The 20759-nt window shown below is 45.4% G+C and overlaps 1 protein-coding gene across 8 annotated transcripts in view; it reads left to right on the top strand.

The window, feature by feature from the left end:
- The window catches only part of LOC105427457 (protein turtle), an 87008-nt gene that overhangs the window by 31997 nt on the left and 34252 nt on the right, over positions 1-20759 (top strand). For 6 of the 8 annotated variants that reach the window (XM_089082002.1, XM_089082006.1, XM_089082007.1 and 3 more), the window contains one exon: positions 3233-3366. In XM_089082002.1, the coding sequence (XP_088938128.1) occupies positions 3233-3366 (134 nt within the window). The remainder of the gene's footprint in view (positions 1-3232; positions 3367-20759) is intronic. The other 2 variants (XM_089082005.1, XM_089082003.1) reach the window with 1 other exon arrangement.

Below are 20759 nucleotides of genomic sequence, written 5' to 3'. Positions count from 1 at the left end.
GCATACGTAATGCGATGGCTTCGATGCGGCTTCGCAAAGTGACGTGTCCACATCCGTCCGCGGCGGATATGCCATCGTCGAAAGCTTGTATCACGAGACATTGTTTGCGGGATTCTGGACGTATTAATGTGACGATAGAATCGGATATGTTCGTGATTCTGATTACATCATTCAAAATCGACAATCTACATAAATATTTATTAAATATTATTAAATTAAGGCTCTCTCGAGCAGTCAACTCGGTCCTATGACATCATATAAGAAATGACACAGCCAGTAATTTTCTTGCGACGTACAGTTTTATTTTTTAGTTTTAAAAAATAAGAACATAATAGTTTTCTGAAACTTGTAAAATGTGCAAGAAACATTTGTCCAATCTGTCACGGAAGTGTGAAATAATTCTTGAAATAACGAGTTATGTTTCAGCTACTCTACTAAGCGGACGTGACAGCTAATCATGATTGAAGTGAAAGGAATATCGTCATAAAGTTTGCTAAATAACATCGTTTCACTACGATTTGTTGGACAGAACGAAAAAAGACAATAAAATGTAAGAAATATTTTTCATCGCGATTTTAATAATAACGGACGGTAAATATCGACGTAAAGAGCGTCTATAATCGAGACAACGTGTTCAACGTAGCACAATTTCGCTAAAATTCTCCTATATTTTTTTTTGATGGCGAAAGCACCTCTCCGAGTTAGAACTCATCCGGCGATGTCCGTAGGGCTGTCGTGAAACGCGTTTCAGAGGTTTGTGCCCGGGGAGAGATTTATTACGGTCCCTTTTGTCGTATGAGCGCCAAAAATGTGTCGTATTTGCAACGCGGAGATTCTCAAAGGGGATACGTATCAAAGTCGCGTCCATTATTCGAAATGGATATCATCGAGCTCTATCCGTCTGTGCCGTATCCCTCCCCCCCACGAACGATGTGATGCGACACGACGTGCGATTCTCTCCCCTTGATGTTAGCGATTTTCTGCACAGTTTCGGTCGTCGGCTTTTCCGAGGAAGTCGCGCGGTCGACGTTGCCAGCGCGCTTTGATGCGAATGCACGACGCGAAGCTTGACTGTTCCCAAAGTTAGCTGGGCATTAAGCGATGTCATACGGATGCACAATCTACGCAAAAGGGAGGAAACGCGTCGTTTCTCGCGACAGCAGTTTCGAAACTGCATAATGAGAAGTCGCGCTTTGCACGAACATGAACAATTGTCGTGTCAGCGTAAAAAAATTTGAAATAGCTCGCGTGTCGACTGATCGATATCGCGATGATGTAATTCGCGATGATGTTAATTATCGCGAATGTCTTGAAGCGTTCAAAATGCATTTTACGATCCTCCGAGAAAAGTTGGCGTAATTAACGTTGTATTCTTAAGACTTGAATAATCGTCGGGACATCAATCAAATATAGCGGTCGTTTCGTGACAAAAATCAGACCGTAATGGTACTACCGCATTAAGAACTCGTGGAGAACAGTAGTTGGCGAAGTAGTAAAAAATGCACGAATGCGGCAGCTGTTTACCGCAGTGAAACGTTAATCGCGACAATCGTGACGCAGCAACGAAAGGCGAAGATAAAACGAAAATGGAAGGGCCGCGACAGATTCGTCCGAAGTTTGCTTGTCAGCAGTCAGATCGATATTTCCTAGTCGGGAACTTTTCTCAGGACGCAAAGTAGATCGGCTGTCATTCCCGATTTGTGTTCCCTCGACCGATAGAGCTTCTTGCGACACGAACTTCGCGATTACTTTGCGCGGATAGCAGACTGCGCCGACATATATTTCTACGAATCAGTTTAAGAGTATTTGGAGTTTGGTTCCTTCCAGTTCCTCACCACAACTGGCTCTTTCTTTTTGTTTGTCTTCAACATCTGACAAGCCCCATCTTATTTGTGTTTCTTATTCCGCGGCATCTCTTTCTTGCGGCCATTTGAATAATACAAGTATTCTTAAACTAAATTAAAAAGTATCAATGTCATATTAGCGCTCCGATATTTTCCGCACACACACACACACACACACACACACACACACACACACACACACACACACACACACACACACACACACACACACACACACACACACACACACACACACACACACACACACACACACACATATGTGTGGGGGGGAGTGTACATTTTGCAGCAAAGTTGCCTGGTTGGAAAGTAAACGGTGCACGATGAAGTAACAGCGAAAGTAATACTCGGTAGGATATAGAAACTTTCCATATCGAGAAAACTGAAAGCGTTCTAAATTTCAAATATCAATTTATCCAATAGTGGCTCCCTTTAATCCGTCGCGTCCGTCGTTTGCGCCAAGAACATTAATTATCCCAAGGGAGTTTCTTCTTCAGGCTCGCCCGTATTATCCTCGCTGACGTGTTTACCATCGTCGTTTCACCACGTCACGGTGTACGGGCTACTTTTTCCATTCCCGGCCGACGTTCCCCGATATAATTTATAGCGATATCTCTCCCCGTCGCGCCAATCGTAAACAGGGTATAAGACTAGCGAGAATGTATCGAAGTATGTTAACTATCCGTCGACATCGCGCGGGATAGATTGGCAGGCGAAGTAGTCATCGTTATCATCGTGCAACACGCGGGACCGAAGGGATCTTTGCTCGGCCGGTATATCTCGAATACACAAAATGGGGTCGTATTCGATCTTACTCGACATCGCGTGGAGCTTAATGCGAAGTTAATCTCGCACGCCTCCGCCGCGTGCGGAGCAACGGGTTTCTCGATCTGGCTCGCGGAAAAGAGCGACGACAACCGTGGCTCCTGATTTACCTTTAATGGCTTTTAATGCCTTCCCGTCGGGCAAGCACGAGCGGTATTAGGGGACGATCCGCCGCTCGCAGTTTTCTTTCTCATAGCAAGACTCCCTCGTAGCAAGAATTATGAGTTTCCGGTATTCGGACGTCTTCCGCGAACGCGAGATGAAAGTTCGATCGATTTTTCCAAGAGTGTCCTAATTCGTTTTTCTACTGCCAGTTTTATAGTAATTTGAAACAATTTTATAGTAATGTATCACTTGCAGATGTATGGTCCATTGTGATGTTGGTCCATTGTTCGTTTGATTGTAACTTAATCGTCTTAATATCATCTGTAGCAATAGTATCATAATTAAGAGATATCTATGTAAATAATTAAAATTGTTGCTCATTTAATCGCAAGATATTATTATGTTACTAATAACAATAATAACTGTGATCTTTATTTCAGGACTCTGTCAACAGGACGCGGTGCACATCACGGCTATTCTCGGGGAGAGCGTTGTCTTCAACTGTCACGTAGAGTTCCCCGGTGAGCACCCAGTGCCCTACGTTCTCCAATGGGAGAAGAAGGTAGGCGACACGGTACGATATCGGACGATATCGCCTCTGCTCTCTATATCCGTGAGTTAAAAAGACGGGGGCACTTCTCGAGAGCGCCGCGCCTCTGGTATCAGCAAGCTGCTAGTGTACCATCGTATTTTAAACGATATTCAGAGAGAATCACTCGCCGTCACATCGAGCGAAAAGTCTCTCCTTTCACTCCGCTTCCTCGAGCAATCGACGCGTGTAAAATTGCGAGCGCGCCTTCCGACGCCATTAACACCCCCGCGACATTTAATGTTTTTCTTTTTTTTCCCCTTATCGCGAGAGTCGCTGCACGTTATAATTTCACATCATCGATGATATGTGAGATACAACATAATGACAGTAATAGCCGCGTGAATAATGGAACATAAGCGATAGCGGTATACGAAGTAACGGAAAGATCGACATTTCTCGATCGTCGCTTAATCCGTCCGAGACGCACCCCATGTGATATCGTAAATTTCTTCGAGTGGAAATCCACTGGAATTGTCGCAGTTCGCTCGATGCGCGCTCACTCCCGCGGAAAGAAATTTGCACTTCCGAGACTCCTTTTTTAATTCCCCGATTAAACGTTGCATAATCGCGAATTGGGGCGTGAAGAGGCAATATGGAGGGAGCACACAGATACGGCGCGCTCCGGCCTGTCGTGCCCGAATAAACAGTTATTTCTATGAATTCTGCGAGCCATTTTCTCTTTCTGACTACTGTAAAGTTGATATTCCCCTTTTTAACATTTTTATATAATTGAACGAATCCCGATTCTTTTAGAAAATCTTTCAAATTTCTACGTTTTAAAAAAGTTTTAAAACCTTAAGCATTTTATCGACGAATATTATGATTCAAATCAATCCCAATAAAATAAAAAAAAACTATTCAAACTATCAATCTTTGCATAATAAAAATATATATAAAAATATATATAAAAATATATATTTCCTGTTCTTGTATTTTATATTTAATCGTCAGAATTGCTCTTTTTCATAGTCGTTATCGTACGTTACAATGCAATTTTGATGCCTCACTGAGAAATATTCATAAAAGTCGAAAACTTTTATCTATTGACCGAATATTTACGAAATCTAGGAATTTTTGCTGAATTTTGCATGGATGTAGGGTTAATGGCGACGGAACGTCGTCAGCAAATTTTTTTCAAATATTCGCAAATGATTTTATAACGTGAACGTGAATGAATTTACATATGATTACATATGGTTACATATGCTAGTGAGCTTGTACCAGTGAGGCAGAGCGCAGCGGAGGAGCACACGTTTTTGAAATGTTACTGCAACGTTATTGTTACTGAAAGAACTTTAAATTGGCCGTATACTTTCGATTTGTTGGCTTACGCGCTTACGTTCTTCCGTTTGTCCGTTTTGTATTATCCTGTTTTGATTTTGATTGGTGGAATCGACAACGGCGAACGGGACGCGCCTCTCGTTCGTGCGAGCGAGCGAGCGAGCACCGCCGCAAATTATCCGCTCGAGTAGAGTAAAAGTAACGTAATTTGCGTTGTACCACACGATGTATCTCGTCCGGACTGGAGAGGGCAGAGCACATTACGTACATCAATTAACGGCGTCATCCGATCATTCAATTAATATTAACTACATGAATTCCAGATCATAAAACGCGAAACGACCTTTTTTTTTCATTCATTTCATGTGACGCTCATGATACATCGCGATTTACATATGTACACGGAGTTGGCGAATGCGGGTGCCAGACGAAAATGAGCGATACGCTGATACGTAGACATATTGATGTAATCACCGGACGAGTCGGAGGCTTGAAAAATACGCGATCCGTTGTAAAATGTCAATTTTAGTTTCTAACGGCGCATCGGAAACTTGTTACCGTAAATCACTCTCGTGAAATGAAAAATTAAGGATCATCGCGGTATATTCGCTTCATCGATATCCGCTCTCCATTGGTATCATAATCTGCCGATCGATCAATCTCCTTCGAGTATCTCCTCCGCCAGGATTTTCATTCATAATACGGTTACGCGCGGGATGTAAAATGGTGTTTTACATCCCGCGCGAAACCGTAAGCTTTTTCCGCGAATCAATGTGACGTATCGTGATTTTTCGCGAGTGCTCGCTGATATTCTCGTACTAGATACTTCATGGAGAGTTCGTTGCACCGTTTTGAAAGCGAGAGAGAGAGAGAGAGAGAGAGAGAGAGAGAGAGAGAGAGAGAGAGAGAGAGAGAGAGAGAAAGAACGAACGAAAGAGCCGCCCGATCGTAACGCATATATTTTGCACGACGTAATTCGATACTCGTGACGAATGCCGAATCCATGCTCGTAAAATTGCGAGACGAGAAAATTGTTCCAAATTTTTTCTTAATTGCAGAAAAGTCCAACATTGTATGTGTTCACGATTTGTCACGGCTTTTTCGAACGACGAGCTCGCCGTTTTACAAATTTTCGCAATGTAAAGAAGCAAGAAAAACAAGAGAGCACCTCTCAGTCTCTCCCGGGATTTTACGTGTTCTTCATTTTTTGTATGTATTTATTATATTTTATATAACATTTTTAAAGACCAATTTATTCCATTGAATCTCATATCATTTCGGAGAAGGGAAACAAAAAGATAATAGACGTAAGAAAAATTTGCCTTTTTATTTTTAACTTGCGAACGACATTAACAATTTCCTTTTCATGTTGTTTATCTCGTGGATGAACAGCACGATACAGCTGAAAATAAAAAAAAAATAAATATTCCGCTCGTTCTTTGAGATCGAATTTCGACATCCGCTTTGACTCCTCCTTTCTTTTAGCACATCGACGTCCAATTTGAGTATCTCGAATTATTCACGCGCGGGTTATCGGCGAACGGCCAGCTCGTCCATCACGAAACAATGCGGAGTAGTGCACTTTCCCACTTCTATCTCGGGGGCGGAAAATTGAAAAATCATGTCTCTGTCTCCTCTAACCTCTGGTGCCTTGCATGCGTTGTTCGCTAGCGCACGCGGTGGTGGCATATTTAATCGGAGGGAAACACGTCGCGTGTGGTTGAAACAACATGTACGATTGTCGCATAAAAAGAGAAAAAGAAAACGATATATCGACGCAATTAGATGGCACGAATCGCGACTTTGGCTCGTAAATCGCGCTCTACTCGGACCCCTCGCCTGTGATTTACGCGATCTTGGCGAGTACATTATATTAAAAAGTTAGCATTGCCCCCCTGCGATCGTCCGACACCACCGCTGCGAGCATGAGCATAGTGATCGTAGAAAATTCTGCTTGTTAAATGGCGTAATGTGATATGCGTATGTGTGTTAGTAGTGTGTGTAGTTGTATATACCCGAGTCGACGCGTCGCCGCGAATTTGTACCGCCGCGTCGCACTTATCGGTCTCTCGCGATCAATAGTTGAAATATCCTGCTAATCTGGTAAGCTCGCCGGCGCGAGATATCATCTCGTCGGTCGGCGTGTGTGCGTGCGTAATGCCGCGAAATAAATTGATTAAAATTAAAGCGACGCCATCGACGCTGGGCGTGCGGAGGCTAACGCGATCGAACGAATTATAGCGTCGTTATTTGTCTATATCCGGCGAGCGAATGTGAAATTTACCTATATACGTATATCTCATAAAGTGCAAACGTAAAAAAAAAAAAAAAAAAAAAACGCGTAAAAATTACGTCCTTTGAGCGCGCGATTAAAATCGGCGGGCGGAATAAACGCGACGCGGTCGAGACGATTCCGCGAACCTCCGAAATTTCGGGGAGACGACGGGGAGTCGATCCGGCGCGGCGTCGCGCTGCCAGAAACGCATTAATCGTGGATTCAATATTGACTCCGCAAACCTACCATCGTCCCGTAATTAATTAATCGATCGACCGATCGCGCGGGAGACAATACCGTGTGGTATCGTCGCCGCGATCACCCGCGACGGCTAATACCCGACGACGTAATCTTAAGCCGCGCTCGCGTACTTGAGCACGCGTGCTCGCGTGTACTCTCGCCCCCGTGCGTGCTCGAGAGCGCGAACGCGACTCTATAATGATCGACAGCGAGCAAAGGTGGCACGCACGCGGTGCCTTCACCGGGGTGGCGTTCGGGCACCGTTGCGGGCGCACTTTCGCACGACGTGGGGTCGATATAGATAGAAATTAATCGCGGGTATAATCGTGTCGTTGAACCCCGACGGTTACCGCATATCGAACGTCATGAATGCACGCAACTCCACTAAGCGAATCTCACGCGTCGAGGATACCACGTAACGCGGCGGATAGACGCGTTTTATTCGACCCTATTGTACCTGCGCCCCGAATTCCGGCCACGTCTATAGCTTGATTTAATCAAACGTCAATTGCTCGATAATGGTTACACTTGTAATCGAAACAGACTAGCAGCGTTCGAATATAAAGGATACACGATAGGAGCCACGATATTTTCTTTTTGATATAACACATTTATGATATATTCTGCTTCTGTGTGTGTGTGTGTGTGTGTGTGTGTGTGTGTGTGTGTGTGTGTGTGTGTGTGTGTGTGTGTGTGTGTGTGTGTGTGTGTGTGTGTGAGCACGCGCGCACACGTGTGCGTAAAATAAAATGTGCTAGCGATAAGAAATCAGAAATGAAGAAGTGTAAATATCATTTGCATGAAAAATAAAGATTGTATCGTAAAGAAGAGGTACGTCGACGAACTCGTCGGAGATCAAAGGAGCGCGAGGCTAATCTCATCTCGAGTGTCTACATCTTCGCGAAAAAGGGACGATCTCTCCGTGTATATCGCAAAAAAATTCCAGACCACTCTCACCTCGTCCCAATCCACGTTCAACCGTCCCAGCAATTTTTCTATTAGCATTAATTACCGTGTCTCGGCAAATCACTTAGGGGAGGCGCGAACCGGCCGGGGTCAGTTCCTCGCATATAACCGTTCTTTTTACCGTAGCTCGGAAAATGCCTCTGAAAGCCGGAGATTTCCAACGGCAGAACGATGCGCCCCAGCCATTTCCATTTCCAGACGACGACTCGCAGCGATGAGGGGACAGCGGGTGGAACGAGGAATGAGGGGGAGGACGCGGGTAGGGGTTGGCATACAGCGAGGGGTTGTTTTCTTTTTTACGCGCGGCATCGCTGGAATCTCGCATAAATCACGCGAGAAACTCGGCGGCTTTTGAGCCACCCTCCTTCACCGTCTCGACCGCCACCCTTCTCACGATTCGAACCCTCCCCCCCCTCCACGCCAACCTCTCACTCTTTCTCCCAGACCGTCGCTTTCCACCCCTGTCTTTCTCCCTCCCCCCCCCCCGTCTATGGCACTGCGGCTGACAACTAATTTCTCTTCCCGTCTGACTTTTTGTACCCCCGCGCTCGTCCATGGCGCGAAACTAGCCTCTCGCGCTCCCATGGATACCATTTTTTCGTCACACACGGGTAACACACCTGCAAGCTGCATCTCAATTGCAATTACTGGCGATAATTAAAAGGCTGCGATTCGTAATTAAGAGAGACTCGAAAAAATTCTTAATGAAAAGGCGTCAAGGACGACAATATCTCTCACGGAGTTTCATTCGTAGAATTATTTCGCAAAAATAATTTCTCCCCTCTCCCCCGTCCTCTCCGGCCTATAACTAGATAGAAAAAGAATTTCTCGCGAATATCATTATTATCGTAGAGGCATGAAAACGCTTCTCGGCAAGATATTTTCACTCACATTTATTGGCACCGGCCCAACCTTGAAACCAATTTTGGAACCTGCAGTCTCGAGTGAATTAAATAGGATCGTTTATCACGCGCATTCGTGTTATTGTTTGCTTCTTCGCGAAGCAAATAAATTTAGTACAGTTCGCCGAACGCGCGCTGTCGATGCTTGGTGATGCCCGTCTGCCCATCCGTCGCGTCCGTCGTAGGTACGAATAGGAAGCGAATACGGAGGCCTTCGCTCCCGGCACCGCTAACCGATTCGATGAATGAAGAAAAAGCACTCTCGTAAATTGCGGCGGTGCATCCCTCCGTATCGCACCTGCGATTCGATGCTCGGTGCCACCGCCACCGGGAGAGAACGCGATGTTTTACCTCCGATCCCCTCCGGCCGAAACCGCAGAGATCCTCCTCTCGTGCCCGTCGAAATTTATTCGCTCGTCAATAAATCCGGCGAAAAGTACGCGTAAAAATCGCGCGGAACCGCGCGCGCGGCGCAACGATATAATTTCGGGATGGCCTTTTACGATCGCGATTCACGCTGGAGAGACGCGGAAACGCGCATTTTATTTGCCCTTTAGCGGCTTCCTGAGTCGCACGCGGGCGAAGCCACGAAATGAATCCACATTAAAGTCGCGTCGACGTTTGTCGCGCACGCGTCTGCGGACCTATCTGTCCGGTGCCTCTTTTTTGCAATGCGGAAGAGGGATGCAGGTTGCCGCATCCGTGACCAACGTTCCCGTGTCTCTCACGCTTTTGCATTCGCCTTTTATGTCACGTCGCTTCTTTTTATCCGTTTTTCCCTTTTAACCATTCCGTGTATGCGCGAGAAGAGTCATCTCTGATTAGATTACTTTAAGACAAATAAGATTAAACATACACACATTCGCACGCGGGCGTGTGAATTATATCAGGTCGCGTCGAGTGAAAAAAGCTAAAATACAATTATAGTGCGCTTTTTTTTTTTTGAATACAATTTCCACAATAGAATTGCAAGGGAAGAAAGAATATTATACACTTTGTTTGATCTATAAAGGATTCTTATAAGCGCGATGTTACACTAATAAACAAATCGAACGTTAACTTCTGGATATCCTATCCTTGGTTTCACCATAAGCTTATAAGATGAAAGATGGTTCCTGCCGTTTAAACGATCAATAGAAGCAAGAAAAGAGAAAAAGAAGAGAAAAACCTACATTGAAATTATTTTTCCTCGTTAAAGTCGGAGATTTTTCGTACTCGTCCCTCGTAAAGGCCATTTCGCAAGAGCCACGGTACGTGCTAATACAAACGTGCAATTTGCATACGCGACAATTTGCATTTATGCTCGCCGCTAACTGGTTCGGCCGCGGGAACGGGATAAAAAGAAAAGGGACAGCGCGAATTCCCGGGGTTGAAGTACCGAAGTGGAGAAACGAAATTTCGTAGGGCGGCTCGTCGTCCGCATTTGTAGTCTGGTTGTGGCCGCGCCACGGCTAAAACTTACGCGCGTGCACGCATTTATTCCGCGACTCTCACAACGCAGCCTCATCCGTGCCTTACGAGATTACGCGGCGCACCGCCGACACACGTGGAAAATTAATGCGTGTTTTCAACAGGATGGTAGACGACGCAGAGGTTTCCATTGTCACCTCCGCTGGAAAGTTAGCCGCCACGGACGTGCCGGTCCTGTAGGGGATTGCCGTGTCTTGTTTCAGGCTAATACATTGAAGACACAAAAGTACGCTGTACCGTGTGTGATAATGAACGCGATTAAAGATCATTATTCCTCGTAGTCATTAATCAATACGAAAAAAAATATATATATATATATATTTCCATGGAGGTTCTTCAAAGATATTTAAAAACGTGTTTTACAATTGTAATTGAATTAATTCCTGTTTCGAGTAAATACTCGTATTGTTTTCCTGTCTAGCGACGCGCGCGCGAGACATTTAGAAAATGATCGATCGATAAAACGCATAATATTGCGAATTAGTATCACATGGTGTAATTTATCTCGAATTACATGAGAAATTGCAATCCTCGTTATTTGTATTCGATTATTTCAATTATTTATGAGCATCCGCCCGCGTCTCTTCCTATGCCGCGGGTAACGCGGTTAACCTGCGCGAAGAGCAATCATTTTCCACCATGGAGGCGCGCAATAATAACGAATAATTCTTCGGTTGTAGCGCGTGCTTTTAAATGTTTTTGCAGCGTTACCATTCATCGAGACATGGACTCCAATGGAATTACGGCGGCATCGCGCAAATGTAAGTGGAGAATGCAAATTAATGCGCGCACTTCGCGGCGAGAATGCTGTGACTCCCATTGTTTCGCTCTCCACCCACCCTTGCGCTCTTCTCGCCGCTACCGCTGCTTCTTTTACCCTTAACGAGCACTCTCCGCCGAGGGACGTATGTTTTTCCATAAAGCCAGCCGGTAAATGTGCCCGTTCGCTAATATATCGGGCGGGGAGGGAGGGGGAGGATTTCTCGCGGAAGAAAGAGAGAGAAAAAGGGAGGGAGAAAAGCAGGTGGGAAAAGCGGGAGATATTAAATTTGTAAGAAAGGGTTGAAGGGTCGGATGGGGAGGACAATGGGGGCTCTTCTTCTTGTTTCCCGCGTATCTCTATTTTGAAAGAAAAGTGCCGCGAGTGGCACCGGATGAGAGGGGGACGACGCTGGTTGACGACGGTGAGTGGGTGGTGGATATATCTCGTCGCGAATGGAAGAGTAGGGAGGAGTAGAAGGGAGGACGGCGTAATTTAATGAAACAAATGGAGACACGAGTCAACTGCGCAAACACTAGAGGAAGGAGAGTCGGGATGAATGGAGGACGAAGGGAGAAAGGGAGGAGCATGGACCACTAGCGGAGGACGAGCGAGATGGCGGAAACCGAGATACGGAGAAAGCGAGATTAGAGTACGATGGTAGAGGAAGAGAGAGAGAGAGAGAGAGAGAGAGAGAGAGAGAGAGAGAGAGAGAGAGAGAGAGAAGGGGAGAGAAAGAGGAAGAGAGAACGAGGCATAGGAGCGTGTTTGCGCGCGAGAAAGAGAAATAGAGTCTTCCTGCAATTCAATTTCACTGGCGCTTCCACTCGGGAGGCATTCACCTCTGCCGGAGGGACCGACTTACCCGTCCCGCCACCACGTTCAACCCCCTCCCCAACCCCCCCCGTGTCCGCCGCGATAGAAACCTCTCTGAGGTCTCGGAAAGTTACCCGCAACCTGGCAGATCTCCCTCCCAAGTTTCGACTGAATATTATCCACGTCGTAGACGAGCGGCGTCGTTTCTCTCTCCCAACGAAAGGCAAGGTGAAACCTCGGCATTCCGACTATCCATTTCTTTTTCCTCTCATTCCGTTGGCGAACATAAGCCACGAAGGTAATTATTTTTCTATTCTCTCTTTCTCTCTGAGCGTAAACACGAGAACGAGGCAAACGCTGTTCTCTTGAGCGAGAATTTTTCTGACGGCCGGCTAAAGCTTCTTGAATTTTCTTGCAACCACAACTCCATTACCAGAAATCTCTTACATTATACTCATATTCATAAAATCAAGATTACTTCATTTTCCATTAATGACGAACAGGAATTTTACAAATGTTCGTTAGATGGGGAAGAAGCGCTTTTCGTCGACTATATTTTGCATCCTTCCTTGACGTCGATCTCAACCACGATGGTATCTTCGAAAAATGTGTCAGAATATTAAGTATATGAAATTTATTCTACGACGGGTAACATCGCTATTGCGCCGAGCGTCTCGTCGCGCCGCAGAGGGACGCAGAACGACACCGTCATGCAGTGCAGGCGACACTTTACCGCGGCCGATGCAGGCGAATCCGTACGGGGTTAGGAGGTCTACATACATAATGCAAAATGTGCACGGAGGTCAAGCTGAACTACTCAACTGTGTCAGGGTTACCGTTCCTCCGTCGCGGTCGATCCCCACGTGCGGTTTCGAGCACTCGACCCTTTCGCAGTCACAACCCGTTTCCACTCTACGACTTACTCTTTTACCGCTTCGGAGAAGCACTGTTCGTTTCTCGTTATCCCAGCTAATTGGCGACCCCGTTTTTCCTTTTTCAACGTTGTTATTATTAATGTAAACCTCGGTGCGGGACGTCGCGACTAACGAGATAATTAGCGTCCGCGAGATCTCAATCCTGGTTCAGAGGGCGAGAGCGGGCCCGACCAAAATTGCGATTAGAATCCGGAGTAATTTTCGTTGGGCGAGTGGAAGATAAACGCTTCGGAGTAACATTCGCGACTCGAATACAAATGAGATCTGACGAGAGAGAAAGAGAATAGCTTTGAATAACGTGTAACGGTAGATGCTACGAGCTAGTCTTTTTAACAACGTTACTTTAATAACGAAAGTGGAGGTGGATTGCGGTGCGCAACACTAGAAAACTTTGGTAAGTGGGAAAACGGGTAGCGGCGGCAAGGCGAGCGCTAAGCAGACATGATACGTCTCTATGTATGAAGCAGAAAGCTTCAATTAAACGTGAGAGCATCAGGCTCCCTCGTCTGCTCTAATCAAATTTCACGCACGCCTCGCGAGTACATTTCGTGTAACATTACATGTTACTCGTGAAAGAGTATTCCGCGATGGATATACGCGGAAACCAACCTCGCGTTTCCCTCGCGTTGAAATTGAACAGGGGCGAGATTCAACCGAAAGCTCAACCACGCGGGAGACCAGAAGGATCAGGAGGACTCCGGTTATGATTTCCGAGTTAAACAATCCGTGGTACGCGCCAGCCATTAAGGTCTTTATTATCCCGCGCAAACGGCCCGCAGGATTCAGACGCAAAACTATATTGTACATCCGCTGTACACGCACGTACACGCACACACGTAGACACGCGTGCACAAGCAAGCAAGTACATCGTGCGTTCGCCCACCGCGTACGTACGACAACCGCAGACACACCATCCGCGCCCGTGGTATTTTCGTTCATCGGATATACGAGAGGAGATTCTGCGGCAAAGATAAACAGCTGTCGAGTGTTTGCCCTGCCGAGACAATTTTCTCGCTACCGACGTGAGAATGGAAAGTGGCGTAAGATGCCTATCCCTCCTTCCCCTCACGCCGCTGTCTATCCCTTTCGTTCTGGAAATTCAATGAGCCATCCAAGGACTCGCGATTTTATGAACGGCACACTTTCTGCCAGACACGTCTTCGCTGTTTGTCGTAAGGAGAAGCTCGTGAAAGGCTGTCACGGCGCCGCACACGTATGCGCGAGCTGTTGGATCGAAGATACATGTCGGCCAACCACGAGAATTTCACGAAATTCAGAAGATTGAATTTTCGTTGAAGAAAGAAAAAAAATATAGCAAATATTGTAAATAAAAATCAATACAAAACATATCTACATTCTCTTGTTGCCGATTAATAAATTAATCATCATTAAATGATAAATTAAAATGTATCGTACGATGAAAAGCACGTTGTGCAATAAGAATACTTGTAAAATTCTGATCTCCATGGTCGAATAGAACCCAATCGATATCGCGTTACGTTAATCGCGCATTAACAAGGGTCGAAAGCTCCAGAGGCTAACTTTCAAGTCCGCCGATTCCCCGTCGGTCTAGATCGAAACTTGGAGTTTCGCAAGGAGGATACATAATTCATACGAATGCAGCGTCGAAATTGGATTCAGTTAAAGAGTCGCATTGCGCTGTAATGTACGCCCCATGCCACGCCAATTGCGAGGCGCACAAAGCCGCGCGCGATACTTCCCAAGTTGCCTTAGCCGCCGTTGCTGCATGTCCTTTAATTTGCAATTTGCGATCCTGAGAAACCCGACACGAAGGCAGCTTCGCGCAACGACGTCGAAATCGCTGGTAACTTATGATAGAACAGGTGCCACCTCTCCGGAGAATTAGTTCTCACTGAGGACAGGGTGGACTCAATAGCCATTTCCCAAAAGTGATATCCATCCCCTCCCCTCCCTCCCCTCCCCATAAGTTTCTCCCCGACGGGCGGCTGAAGTTGCCGCGTAAAGCAAGCGAGTTTTGCAAAGTGCCGGTGCAACGATCGCCGTGGCCTCCACCTGCCTGAATCCATTCCTCTAAATAGCTCATGAAAATGAACTTTCAACGCGCCACGCTGAAAGAGCTCAAGGGCTCGCTCATGTTTCCGAAGTATTAATGAGCCTCTCGTCCGAACGAGCGAAATTCGAAGCAGCCCCGCGGTGTTTCCTAGTTCTATAAAATCGCGGCTCTCGGCTAGAACTCCGACAGTTTTAACCCATAACTACCGGTTGTTATGACGCTGGCTCGTATAAATTGACCTAATTGAATGTTGACGCGGAGTATGCAAATTGGTCGCGAACGCAAATATTGATTGTTTGTCCTAATGAAGCAGCGATGTAGCGACGAAAGCATTTGAGAACGAAACCAGCGCGATATCGATAAATAGATGCGAAAGTGTGTTGTGAGGGGAAAAAAAATATAATCCGGATTTTTACGATAGAAAGATGTTTTAGCGAAAAGTTTCCGCTACGCTTTTATGGAGGCAAGAAAGTACGAGAAAACGTAAACGTGATATTATACACTTCGGAAAATTCAAATATGTTTCGATACCAAACTAGCAGAATTGGTACCGCATCAGAAGCAGCGAAACGTATCTACTTTAAGATCACGCCCGAGTAGTCGGCGTTCTCCCAAGAACAAAGTTGGAGAAACTTTTACGTAAACCAAAAGAGTTCGATTAAATATTGATGCAAACATTGGGTGCAAGTATCATAGCTAGGCGTTGCTTACTCAAAACAATTTAGCCAAGCGAGTAATGTCTCGCAAAAGTATTTCAATGAACAATTCTTGGAACAATTGTTTCCACGTTATATGATATTCCCCCGTGATATTTAACTAAACTCCTTCCTAATGCCATATTGGATAAATTAATTTACATACGAAAAATTTAACGTAGTGATATTAGCTACATAATCATGAATTTTTCCATATATATATATATTTTATAATATGAAATATATGAAATTATTTTTTAAATCAACATCTGTAAAACTTTAAATTGTGTGTCGTAATAGAATATTAAATGAAATACGAAAACGTGGCGGTTATCATTCTTTCACAGACGGTTATCATTTCGGGTAAAGCGAAAATGAAACATAAATGTTTTCATGTCGGTGGGAAATATCGCCGTATCGTGCTGCATTCAAAAAGATATTCTATCGACCGGTCGGCGACAAGAACGAGTCGCGTGAAACAAGGCTATTGCGAGCCCTTAGCTTCCTATCCTTTACTACCGCGTCTTTGCTAAACAAGTTCGTGAAAATGGTACTGACTTTCAAGAAGTTTCCTGGTGAAGCACTGGACGGTCGTTGCCCTTAACTTGTCGCTTCTTGAGAATATTAATAAATTTCTTTCACGATAGGAAGTGCAAAGCAGTGGAAAGTGCTTCGAAAAGCATCGGAACATTCTGTATATATAAAATCATATTAATAAAATAGTATTTTATGAATAATGTAATTGTCAACGTTATCTACTATCCATCACTATCGCGCGGCTGCATATTAGCTGGATCGTATCTCTTTTTCAAAGAGACGCACGAAGAATACATTTTTTTTTTTTTATCGAAGCAGAATGTCAACGTTTTTCAATTAAAACAATTTGCTCCGCCTGCATATTCCGGCTTTGTAAGAAAATCGATAACAACTTGCCTTGTAAATCGATTCGCAGGGATATATCGTGTTTCTTCATAGAGTCCCTTCACCTTTGTTCTAGTTAGAGTTCGCAGAAATGATATCGATCTCTAATAACGTTTCCGTAGAAACTCACTCGGTACTTAGTGGTCCCCTGAAATATTCATTAACTGCTGCAAAAGATGTAGAATTCGCAATTCTATCGCGACTTTAGTCGAACTATTATTAATCAGAAATATCCTCGATGAAATAGGAATGATAAATTCAATTCTACGAAAATCAAATCGAATTTCAAGCACAATCGGCGGACGCTTATGAATTTTCATGCGGATAGCTTAAGTCGGCACGTCGATACATTGCATAATAATTGGCGTCACTGAAATTGCAATATAAGGGTCGTAACCGCAACACCGCAGTTTGTAATATAATAATAACATTGAGTATATCAATAATTCAATTGAATATAAATCTATCTGAAGCTTACGCCCATTAATCCTCATATCAGCCAATCCGCAGTATATATTTCCGCATAATAACCGGCATTATCAACAAAATCTAATATTGAAAACGTTAATACACACGTCTACTTCACCACGGGGGAGCAAATTAAATTGTCAATGCAGCTTTTCAATTCCGATCGATCGACGTGGCGGGCTAGACGCGCGTCAGTGCCGCGCGCTATTTCGGGAACCAACCCCCTTCGTTAACATTTAACTCGTTCGGCCAGCCTCGGGTTCGGCTCGATCTCCGGAGGATACGGCAACTACCTTAAATATCAATCTCGCTCGTCGGTTATAGCGCGTCTAGCCTCGCTCGATGTCACTCGGGGGATGAATTATCAAAATTTCCGCAATAAGTTCCGCAGCTGAGCACTGGATGACCTGAGCGACAGGGTACACCGTGACACGCATAAGGAACGAGGACTCTCCCACAATCCACGCACGATTCTAGCTTACTTGTGAAACTATTTTATTTGTCGTCCATTTATGTACCATTACGTCATAGTGTTATATCCTGAATTATTGAGTTGAATTTGCCGAGGGTTGCTCCAACTGGAACTGAATTTTTGATTGTGACGCATTGAAAAATGGCTTTTCAGTTTTAATTGATTTATTTTCCCGATTGTATAAAAAAAGCAATTTGCGTTTTCGCAACAATGTCCCGCGTTGCGTGCGGCCTATTACGACAAATTATCATCCGGCGCCTATTATCATCCGGCACGGATATACGGCATTTCGGGAGGGTTGGTCCGCGTGGTTTTCGTTAAACCATTCGATACAACACGACGCACGTTCGACGAGGTACTTTGATCAGAGATGGAAATGGACGTGGGATGTTTATGGTGCAAGCGTAATAAGACAAACGAAGTTACGGCCGCATTTGTAGTTTATTGATACTTCGTTGCCCGCGCATGCGGGCATTCCTCGGGGATTGAATTATCGATACACGTCGCCTGACACGTTGACTATCGGGAAGGTAACACCTCGTTCTCCGCTTTTCAATAAAGCGACTTTATCGGCCAGATAAATATTATTAGCCAATAAGCACATGTTCACGCTCGATACCTCGTCGCAGAGCGCGTGTACGGCGCTTCCGTTACTTGGTCTTGGAAAATCCTGATTGAAAGAACATCCCTTCATGTTTCAATAAAAAGAGAGTGTTCATCATTTTGATGTAAAAAAAAAAAAGAAAATACCTTAAAAATTAACAATATCATAATTTCGAAAATGTCATGCTATTTTCGCGATCCCTTTGTTTTATGCTACAAAAGCAATTCTACATTCGCCGTGAAATAAAAGCATAATGTTACGTCTCATTATTCAGAAATTGGGGTTCGGGCCACGTACGCGCGAGCCTGTCCGTGTTAAATTTCATCGGCGTATCTGCCCGGGAATGAGAGGAGAAGAGAGAGAGAGAGAGAAAGCAGTCGGAGTTATGAATAAAATACCAGAAATGAAAAATAAAACGGAGGCGAGTGACCCACATGACTGTCGCACATACGTGTATAAACGCGGCGCGCCGGCACGGCACTCATGCGAAAGGGCACGACTTATTCACCTCACCTAACGATAGTCCAGACACTCGCAACCCCGTTAGAGAAATCCTTGTTGTTTTTTTCTTTCGCCCTCCTCCCCTGCACCTGCTCCGCTACCCTCATTCGACCCGTGCCTCGCGACTTGACGTTTCGTGCGCTAAGAAAAGGGCGAGAAAATAAGTCCTGCACCTCTCTCCGGAGTGCTATTCAGTACCGTAATTTATTCGAGTTTCACGCGGATCCCCTTTCGCAACTCCTCCCCTCGCCGCCCCTGCCGTCGTCCTTTTCACTTCTGCCGTTCTTTATCGGCCTGCTCCGCGCCCGTTAATCCGAGTTTACCTCCCTTTCTCGTTCTCTCTCGTTCTCTCCTCCTTCCGCCGACCACCCCCAACGACCACCCCGACGCTCTTTTCCCTCCGCCGCGAATGCCGTTCCTCGCGCGTGCTCTCTAATTTATCTTGTCAAGCTTTCATTTCATCCATTATGGACTTCTTTCAAGTTGCGAGTACTTGTTGCACAGGTACGATTGATATTATGAATTCCGCGTTACGCTCTAAAAGCATGCCGCCGAGAGGAAGTAGGTGTGCGCGAGGCTCTTTCAATGCGATATACCGCGCTCTCGTCACCGTCGTGGGGATTCAGCGACGGGTGGGGGAGGTGAGCGAGATCCGACGATCTCTTTCTTAGGCCACTTAGCGCGAGCGTGTAAATCTAAATCGATATTCCGACACCAGCCGGTACAGCGGGCGGCGCAATAACTCTCGGCTTCGCAATATCGAGCGTGCCGCGCGCCGCGCGTCGGCACGCTCTACGTGCCACCCGGGGAGAATAATATTGAAATCACGTCGTCGTCATCATCACCGTCGGGGTCGTTGGTGGTCGTCGCCGCCGCAAGTAGGCCAGCGGCTCGAAATAGAAACCGTCAACTAGGGCAGTCAATGCTCAACATATAAGACACCATTCGTCGCGGCACGTTTGCAACTTTTCCGCACCGACACATCCACGTCTCCGCATTCTCTCCTTTTCCTTCCCTTTTCTTTTTATTTTCATCTTTCATCTTTCCTTCTCTTCTTTTCTTCTGCTTTTTTTGACCGTGAAGATTGCCGCTTGCCAAACGCAGGATATCGCCACGCGTTGCCCATGTGCCAAACACACTGGAGATCTACGTTTTCTCCAAAGCGATTTTCCGCTGCACCGAACGTCCGCCGATGACTGCCGGATTTATACGGGACCAAAACTTACGATTCCGTCGAGCGTCGTTCTACATCAACGGTTTACGTGCTCCGCGAACTGCATTCAATCGTGATCGTCGTTATCGCAGAACCCTTTGCGAATCGATCATGAAACGCAATCTGATCAATTTACGCCATTAGAACCTCGTTAGATTGACGATAATATTTCGTTGTGTTCTTCTTTCCTCTGGAAATTTATAATTTATTTTACACCTTCGCCGACGAGTAATAATTTTCCATTAGCGCGCTCAAGATCATTGAAAAACGAGTTCTGTGTGCGTCATAATCGTTGCAATTTTCAATCATTAAACGCACGCAACGAAACCGGAATACGAGACACAGTTCACGAGTTGTGACGCATTGCGATTGAGGATCTAATTAAATCTGCGTTGCTGCCTTTACCGCATTAAACTTCGTAACTATGCGCGCAGCGACTTTATCTCACTGAATCTCCCGCGCATCGTTATACGGGTTAAATGTCTTGAAGCAAATGCATTAATATGAGCGATAACGCAGCGGATTTTAATGCAGCCGTTTACATGGGCCGTTTTAGCTCCGCAGGTTCGCTCAAATATACGTGCTTACCAGCAGTTTTAGCATCCGGCTTAACAGGACGTAATTTTCCGCAACGGCGGCGTAATGAGGCGTATATAAAACGACACTAACCCCGTACGCTCATCATATCGTTCGTACATTCTCTTTACGACGAGGCGACATCGCTAAACTCATACTGCTAAAAATAAACGATAATGCTCGGTCCCCTCGTAACCTAAATTGTGATTAGGGCTCGAAGAAATATTTAAAATTACGCTTTAGCG

The sequence above is a fragment of the Pogonomyrmex barbatus genome, unplaced genomic scaffold (genome assembly GCF_055798465.1).
Source record: "Pogonomyrmex barbatus isolate J1 unplaced genomic scaffold, ASM5579846v1 scaffold5, whole genome shotgun sequence".
Lineage (NCBI taxonomy): Eukaryota > Metazoa > Arthropoda > Insecta > Hymenoptera > Formicidae > Pogonomyrmex > Pogonomyrmex barbatus.
This window is presented reverse-complemented; position numbering and strand designations above follow the sequence as displayed.